At 45.1% G+C, this 9235-nt stretch overlaps 1 protein-coding gene across 3 annotated transcripts in view; it reads left to right on the forward strand.

Moving 5' to 3' along the window:
* LOC106748061 (RNA-binding protein Musashi homolog Rbp6) overlaps positions 1-8936 on the forward strand; it is a 728960-nt gene extending 720024 nt beyond the window's left edge. For 2 of the 3 annotated variants that reach the window (XM_014626258.1, XM_014626269.1), the window contains 5 exons: positions 410-514; positions 1569-1634; positions 6172-6446; positions 7693-7757; positions 8297-8936. In XM_014626258.1, the coding sequence (XP_014481744.1) occupies positions 410-514; positions 1569-1634; positions 6172-6446; positions 7693-7734 (488 nt within the window). In that variant the 3' untranslated portion in view covers positions 7735-7757; positions 8297-8936. The remainder of the gene's footprint in view (positions 1-409; positions 515-1568; positions 1635-6171; positions 6447-7692; positions 7758-8296) is intronic. The other variant, XM_014626262.1, reaches the window with a different exon arrangement.
* The last annotated feature ends 299 nt before the right edge of the window (positions 8937-9235 follow it).

A 9235-nucleotide genomic window follows, 5' to 3' on the forward strand; every position in this document is an offset into this window, starting at 1 on the left:
AGCAATGACTGATATAATACATAAACTTTAATAAAAAAAAACATCGCGTTAAGTCACGCGAGTTATATGGAGCGCACGATATTCTTTTTTAATTTTATGCCAACCAAGTAACTTACACAATGCAAATTACGACGGCAATTACTTAAGATAACGCAGATTGAAGTCGTCAAATACAACATGCACGAGTCGCACATTTTCTGCAAACTGCACGACTACACAAAACACAGACGTGTTGTACACTCGTAGAATATCCACATCTTGGAATTAATTCACGCAGTACGTCGACATAAATTCTTCTTTTTCTACAGCCGGTAACAATTCGCATTACAGAACGTACTCCCCGTCCCTGTTTCTTTTTTTTTGTTTTTCTCATCATTCTCAGCTTTCTTCTTGTTCTTTATAATGTCAGGAGTGCCAGCGGTGTACTACCACGGAACAGGAAGTGAGAATGCAGGCCGCGTGTATACGGAGGCGCCGATGCAACACGTCCAACGCAATGCACTCCGGAAGAAATGTATGAAGTCGACATTCACTTTGCTCGAAATACGCACCGAAATACTTCCTTCTCTCTTTCTCTCTCCATCTATCTATCTTTCTTTTACATACGCACGCACACATACACATGCTCGTGTACTCTTTTCGTCATCGTCGGCCTCTCTCTCTCTCTCTCTTTTTCTTTCTCTCTCTTCTCTTTATCTGTTTCTCTCTATATCTGGAACAGAAATCCCCCATGCGCGATCTTTCGAAGTACAACCATTTCTCCGAGCATTCTTCTCGAATCGTCCCGCCTCGTTTATCGCGTTTCGTACGTTTCTGCCTTCGTCTGTTTCCGCACGGAAAATGCATATTAATACCGAAGTGCATTTCGATGCACCGAGTGCTACTCCAGGGAGTCTCGCGTCGTAGTTTCGACGGCGATCGATACCCGTAGGTTCCATTATTGCCACAGCCAGTTGATGCATCCGAATCGAAACCCGTAGTCGCAGTGGTAAACGCCAACGCGGTTTCGAGCATCCTCGCCTCGATGGAGAAAGCTGATACCGTCGATACGAGCGAAAGCTCTCTAAGTGCCTCGAGAAAACACCTGTCACATTTTTCGGCGACATATGGCGCTTCCGTTATTTCCGACGTGTTTCCTTACATGCGCGAACTCTTATCACCCGTCGGACGTGATAACGCTGATGGAGACACCTAAACGAACGCCTTGAAGAGACGCGTTTGAGCGTCGCCGAGGACGAGAGGCAGAAAGCACGCACGCATATCTCGAGGATCCTCGTTGACATCCTCGGGAACGAAACTCGTAAACAAGAGAGACGATTGACAAAGCAACACACTCGGATAAATAACTGCTCTGCCGTGTTCTGTTTTCCTTTTCAGTCATCCATCTGGCGCGCCATCACTTCTCTGTTCGTTGTGTTCTGTTCTCTTTTCTTTTTTTTTTTTTTTTTAAACATACGTTAGCTTTCGGGCCGTATATTTGTCGAGTGACAGTCGACGGAAATGAATAGCGAAAGCACATACGCGCGTTGCAAGTGCGGCGCAGTTGTGACCGAAGTTTTATGTTTCAGTGGATCTAACCAATGGACAGCTCACCCCAAACAACAACACGCCCTTACTTACGCAAGCACTTTCTGGTACGTTTTAAAATGTCTTTCTTCTACTCAGTGCTGCGAACATAATGCGCTTTTATCGACTCGCTTCGTCGCGCTGCGATCGATCCACCCGGAAACGCAAACAATTTCGGCTACGGCGGCTGCTTTTTCGTCAACTAGTCACGCGAGGCCGCGAGCGATGAAGATCGCGCGCGGCCGATAGTACGCGAGAGAAGTTACCCCTCTGGAAAGGATACTCGGCGACCGCTCGAACGAAATACTGCACGGAAGAAAAAAGATTAACTGCAGCAGTTAAATTAGTTGTAACATATGGACATCTGAAACTTTAGCAGCGCAAGTAATTTTAATTGCTGTAGTGGAAAACTCTTTTACTGCAACAGCAAACGTACTATCGTAAATGTCATTTACGGGAAACAAAGTTTGGTGGAATTTATCAGATAATGAACGGATCAAAACGTGTTTTGGCTGAAGGACGCAAGGTTTCTAGATCTTTTGACCCTTTTTGAATTATATAAACTGAAAATTGGTTTGAACGGCAGAAAGATTTGTTGAAAGTATTAATTACTATTTTTGTCGGATATACGGACAGCGAAATTATTTCTTCCGTAACGAATCTTTTTACTGTCACTATATTAACAAACAATTTCCAGCCAAACTTGTTTCCTCCGTGTTGGTTCACTCACTATCCGGTCGATTCAACTAAACTCTTTTTTCGTACGACAATACGTTTGCTGCGGCAGCAAAAGAGTTTGCTACCGTAGCAATTAAAATTACTTACACTGCTAAAGTTTTAAGTGTTCATATGTCGTAACTAATTTAGCTGCTGAAGCTAACCTCCTTTTTCCGTGTGCGATAATATATTGAAGCGCGATATTACGTTCGAATCGAGCGCATCCGCGCTCGCCTCGTCATTTCGGTATCGCGTCCAACATTATCACGAATTAAATTCTGTTTACAGGATGGATAATTTCGCAGAACATCGGGTCACTTAATGCTCCACAATTCTAGCGTTTAACGTTACTCGATGTTCTCACGAATCAATCTCCATTTGCCGTAGACAGTAACGGTCGGAGGAAAGATTTCGCTCGGTTAATGTCTGTAATTTCGCAAGGCGATCCCCAACTCGTGAACGCGAGCAATGGAGAGAGAGCATGGCTGCTTTATTGGGCATGATTATACCGCATGACTGTTCTGTGTAGAATCGTACTTGCCGGTTATCGCCGAGCGTATCGCGAGCTTCAACTGACTCGCGACGAGAGAGAACGAAAACTCTCGCGCGGAAAGTATCAAATCGCAACGGATATAAATCAAGTAACGAGACTGTACGTTTGCCTCCCCGTCGCGCGGATTTACGTAACGTTTTCAGTTTCGTCGGGAACATTCATCTCGAGATGCCTTTCCTCATCGCGCCGGAACGACGTCTCTTCGCGACGGTGGCAGAGCGCGTCGGTATTAATAGATATACCGTCTCATTACTTCCATCTCTTAATCTTCGCGCGATCGCTTCCCGTCGAATCGCCGAGAAATCGTTACGAGGGAGCGAAAGGGAAGAAGAGTGACGTGAGAGGCGGGAAACGCCGGCAACGTCGTCCCCCACGGCAAGAGAAGTGTCGCACACGCGAGGGCGCCGAGATGCCGGCAGCAAAATACGCCCGCGCGAGCGCCTCTCTTTTATTTCCCCCCCCCCCCTTTTTTTCTTCCCTCGTTCTTCCCTTGTCCTCCTCATCCAGAATCTGCCCCCGATCTGCCCGCCGTCGCGCCGTCGTGCCGTCCGCAATCTCCTCTCAAATAAATCAAACTTTTGAATCGCGTTCGTCCCTCCGCCACGGCCCCATGCGCACCTCCCTCTCGTCGTGCGGCACCGGCACAAAACTTTGTAACCGGCCGCCATTGTCAAGAGTTTAAAAGCTGAATGGGTTTTTAGATTGTACGCCGGGGCGCTTTCGGTTTCCCGTAGCCTCGTCCCTCTTCTCCTCGCCACCGTCGCGAGAGTTTCAAATTCTTCGCGTACCGCCCGTTTACGACGCTGCTTCCTTCGCTTCCTCCTCCTCTTCGTCGTCGTCTTCTTCTTCTTCTTCGTCTTCTTTCTTCTCCCGACTTTCGTCGTCTTTTTCCTCCTGCGCTTTCGTGACCGCCGTTAATCCAGAAATACGTACTGTATGACATTTACGCGAGCGCGCGCGAGCAACGTAAACGCGATACGCGGTATCGTTCGAGTCAGATGCATTAATCTCCGCCGCTTCTTATTGGATATCTGTCAGAGTTTTTACGAGTGCGAAAGTTTTGGAATGCGGACGACGCGCCGAGACACACCGTTTCCCCCTGGCGCAATACAGCTTCGAGAGTAACGCTGAGTAGTTTCGTCATGATTTCGCTCCTTGTTACTTTTGTTCGCCCAGTATGAGGACAACGGAGCTGTTGGCAGAGTTCGGGAAGAAATGTGCGAGAATTGATTTTGTAAATACAATAATTGCATTGTGGCATTCCCATTAATCCTAGTTATTGCGCGCGCGCGAGCCAGACACATTTTATGTGTCAGCGCAAGCTGTAGAGAAAGTTTTAGAAAACTGACGCGTATCTTTCCCTACGATTCTCTTGGAAGCTCGAAAGTAGCAAAGCATATATAATCGTTTGTAAGACGGAAGAGGACGACGATAAAATATATTGGAAGTGCCAAGAAGATTTAGATCGCCGGAAAGTATTACTCGACATTCGCTTATTTGAGAGGAAAATCTGTCCTGTAAGATTTTGTTTCTAACTACCCCTGGCAACTATCGTTTTCCTGCCAATAACTAGACTCGGTGCAAGAGAGGGATCAGTTCGTTTCGCAAAATTTTTCAGGAAAGACGGAAACCCGATCTCGCGATCTCGGAATTTTATTACCGCGCGCTAATTGACGCGCGCGAGAGGGGGAGTAACGAAACTTATTAATTAAATTTACCATGTGACCCCCGCGATTCTACGTAGAAGCGTCTAACGCATCGACACCGCGCGGGTGGAAACGCGTCTTCTCGAAATATAGAGACGCGAGTTTCATTTCGAACTTATCCTCTCTCTCTCTGTTACACACCTGACGCTGCGATTGTCCGCGCTACTTCACCCGCTTCCTTCGTTTGTACTCTCATGGGGTTTTACTCTGAAAGCAGAACGCGCAAGTTTAGTTTTCGTCGCTTGGCCTCTCTCTAATCGAACCAACCGTGCGCAATTTTCGTCCCGTCTGACTTCTTAACAGCACGAAGGAAAGTTAGTCTTCGTGCGGACCAAAACATTATAGAGAGCGGTAAACGTGTAGTCGAAAACCTGTTGTCTCTCTCTCTCTCTCTCTGTCTGTTTCTCTCTAAACTTCTCAAGTCGGTCGCCATCACTGCGTCGTGCGATTGCGTTGTTTGTCTCAGCGACGTGTTGTACAATGTTGTCATACATACATACATATACGTAAGCAAGATGCTTTTTTTTATTGTTATCTCTATGGTCGTACGTAAAAGCTGCCTTGCGATACGTTTCATGAGTGTCTACTTTTATTTGTTCCTCTTTTCTTTCTTTCTTCCTTTCTTTTTCTTCCTTTGTCTTCGATGAGATGCATTACGCGGAAAGACTCGTTGAATGGACTCTATCCTTTGCTCCTTGTATTCAGTGTCTGTATCGTGTATCGTGATACATAATATTCGTCGGTGTAATCGTATTTACGCGATGTTGAACGCGGTAGACGCACACAGCGCGGTCTCCTCGAAGTAAAATGTAGATCGGAGATCTCCGTCGTTCACGTGTGCACGAATGGGCGTGGGCTCGTTACGAGAAACATTACATTAGTGTGTACGAGTTAAAGAATCTTATCTTTAATGAGATTTAGCCCGCTAAAGCGAAACGAGTCTGATATTAGTAAGCGGAAAGAGGCGGAAAAGCTAAAAACTCGGGGCGAACAGCAACGGAGCAACCACGTGCCTCAAGGTACCTTGCATGGAAGATTCCTGAATGGGATAAGGCATGCAATGCTCGTGTCGCTATCACAAGCGAAGTGAAATAATCGGAACTTTCGCGTCCGATAAAAAAATGGTTACTCAAACATTCGTTGCAAAATACCGTGCGCTACAATTCAAAGATCGACTTCGCGCGTCGTTCGGTAATCAATCAGATTCAAGATTTCTCGAGTCTTCCCGAGTCCTCAACCAAAATGCCGCCGATCAAAACCGCCGTCGGCATGTTCGCTTCGTGAGATTCGCAAGGAAACACGCGATCTCAAGTTATGTTTCGGTGTCAGCGGCCGGTTTCTTTTTTCACTCGTGAAACTAAATAACGGACTAACCAGCCGACGACGAGATAACGCGACGTTATCACGTGCGACTGCAAATTGCTCAAATCAGACCATGCTAGTTGAGGATCTCGCGAATCTCTCGGCGTCTCTCGAAGAAGTTTACGATTCGGCGCGCGCGGCAATCTCTCCCTGCGCACTTCGCGGTGGACGAGGACGAGTTTCTCGCTGAGGCTCATCCTCGTTGCGATGACGATGTCGGCGATGTCTCGGGTTAAGAGGGTGAACATTGACGTGGGTTCGTTGCAGTGATGAACAACTACCAGGCGGCCGCAGCGCAGGCCGGATTCCCGCCGGCGTCGCCGCATGCGGCCGGCGGCCACGGTGGGCCTCAGGGCCGGTCTTTCCCGGCGGCCAATTCGCCGGGCCCGATTGACATGTACAGCTCGGGCGCCGCAGCCGCAGCAGCAGTCGCAGCCGCGGATTCCGTCGCAAGCTACGTCCAGGCCGCAGCTAGCCCGCAGCCCCCCACGACCGCGTTCCCCGCGATCGCCGTATCCCGTGCCCCGCTCAACTACAGTCCCGTAAGTCCATTTAATGCTCCCTTTTTGTCACCGGATCGGGCCCTTCCCGAGATGGATGGAACGAAAGGACGAAGAGCGTGGTCGGGAGTCCAGGGCTACGGCCCCGACGATCATGCAGGATTTACTCGTTATTTTGCTTATCCCGTCGCAGATAATTCGCAGGATATGCGCGATTTTTGCTGGTGCGAGTTGGGAACGTTTCCCGTCTTATAAAAGGAACCGTCGCGACGCTGAATAGAATTTTCGTAACTGACGCGGATGCGAGGAGAACTGGAAGGGATCGGAGAGAGTAACACAACTGTGGTTACCAGGCTAGAGGCGACTACAAAGGGGGATTAATACGAGAAGAAGCTTTTACGTCGCGTTTTAGTTGTGACGAGTGATGCAGAAGCGTTCGCTAAAGTATCTTCGCTGAACGTACACGCGTCGGTGTCTCCCCCAGTGAATGTTCGTAAAGCAGATCATCCAAATGAAATCGACGAGGACAAAATACTCGCGGCATTGTGTTCGAGGACTCGCACCGCACGCAGAAATTAGAAGTGCATTTAACGTTGACGCGAAAAATAATGCGACATCGAGGGGGATTTTGTTCGATCCATCAGTCGCGTGTCGACCAAGCTCTTTATCGTTTCGTTCCATATCGCAATTTCACCAGCTTTACGCGTCTATATGACAAGCAAATGTGGGTGCGATGCCCTCTTTAGCAAACATTTAAATGCAACCGGTTATCAATCTTTTACAAAGATACTCGCTTCCATATTGTACATATATTATTATATTGTACGCTTTACATCCTATATATTCTAATTCTATATTTTACGAGTACGTCTCTGGTCCGTCAGGTATAGTATGACAATTATTATATTGACTTATTATCAAAAATTATACTTAATATCTTTTATAGGAGATTTCTCTAATCCATTATTTGCCTCTCTCTCTCTCTCTCTCTCTCTCTCTCTTCCTTTCTCTCTCTCTGCAATAAATTAATACGTTCAATATTACCTGAAACTTTCCTATATAATAATCATGTTCCTCGCATCTTGTCAATTATCGTTATCCTTACATCGAATATTTCGGAGAATATAGCACAAAAGTGACTACAACCTCGGAAGCCAAGTACCGCAGTTGCACGTCGCAATTTTAGATACGCAGGCAAGCGCAAGGGTTTATCTGCGCGCTCACTCTTGTGTAATAATCGTTATTTTTATGGAAAGGTTGATGAGACCGATATCTTCTACTGTTCCAGGGGCCTCTCATACCGGCGGCGTTCACTAATGGCTACCATTGAGCCTTGTTAAGACCTAATAACAGGTACGTGCGTCATCAAAAATATTCCGCGGAGTAGAATATAGATTTTACTTTAAAACGAGTTTATCGAATGTTTACTGCGAATAAAACAGTCAAATTTTATCTCCTCCGTCATAGTTTCTCGCGCAAAGATATACGAGAAACAACAGCAACGATAGAAAAGGAAAGGTTTTATCCCGTCTAATGATTTATCTAATGTTAACAAAGTAAGGGTAAATCTTACCTTCTGCGTCTTGTAAGGCCTGGTTTTTCATTTTCTGGTTAACTTGTAGTTTAGACTTGAACTGATGATAATGCAAAAATTATGTTTTTCTATTCATGGTTAATCATTAAACTGATGGTTTTGTAGTTGTAACTTTTAAAGTTTCATGATTAACCATGAATAGAACAACATAATTTTTATATTATCATTAAATTAAGCCTAAACCACAAGTTAGCCAGAAAATGAAGAACCGGGCCTAAAAATCAGAAAGTAAAGAAGAAAATTAAGAAATTTCGCGCTTTGATGTATTTCGATAAATCCTCAATTTTCTATTCGCCAGGATGGACGAGACGGCAGAACGCAGCACGGTCGCCTGATGACATTATAAGCAACGGAAGTTTTGAAGCAGCTAAATACAGTGGATAATCTCTGGACGAAAAAGAAAACACATATATACACGACTACTGCAAATGACGATCGAAAGTTGCGATGCATTAAAAAAATAAAAAAGAAAAAAAAATAGATAATATCGAGTAGAAGGCAACAATCGAGTAAGATCCAATCGATGCAACTTCAAAGTCCAGGTTGTAGACAACTGGACGTAATATTACGCGAATATCGACAACGCATTAAGGCGAAGAATTTAGACCGTTAGTCGGATCTACGGAGGTTGGATGCAGCTTATAAGTAAATAGAGATGAAAAGCACGAAGACTGCTGAAGAGGAAAGGGAAGCTGAGGCGGGAGAAGACTACGCACGTCCAACGCACGTCCAGAGAAGATCAGAGAGAAATGATGAGAGGAGAGCGACAGGAAGACCGACCGTCAGACGGAAACAGAAAGAGAAGACAACGCGCGCTGCAATAGGCTTAGCTGTGGCCGAAACTGCGTATTGACGCCAGCCCGTTCTCCGATATTAAAAAAAGAAATAATAATATAATAATAATAAATTAAATTAATATTATTAATTGCTAAATATTTAAGCGGTTAAGTCTAGAATATATAAATAGTATATATATATATAAAGATATATATATAAATATATATATATACATATATATATATAAATATATAAATAATTGATAATTATTAGACGATAAAAAACGTATGACCTCTAGTATTTAAGACAGATAAAGAGGGACGGAGGAGAGATACCAATTCACGAATATTATTATAACTATTAATTATTACATGATTACTATGGCGAGATTGCCCGCGTAAATATATTATTACATAACGATAGGCACGCACACGTTCGCACCTGGGAAAGACTTTTGTTT

Source organism: Dinoponera quadriceps, unplaced genomic scaffold (assembly GCF_001313825.1).
Source record: "Dinoponera quadriceps isolate SergipeBrazil2010 unplaced genomic scaffold, ASM131382v1 scaffold163, whole genome shotgun sequence".
Lineage (NCBI taxonomy): Eukaryota > Metazoa > Arthropoda > Insecta > Hymenoptera > Formicidae > Dinoponera > Dinoponera quadriceps.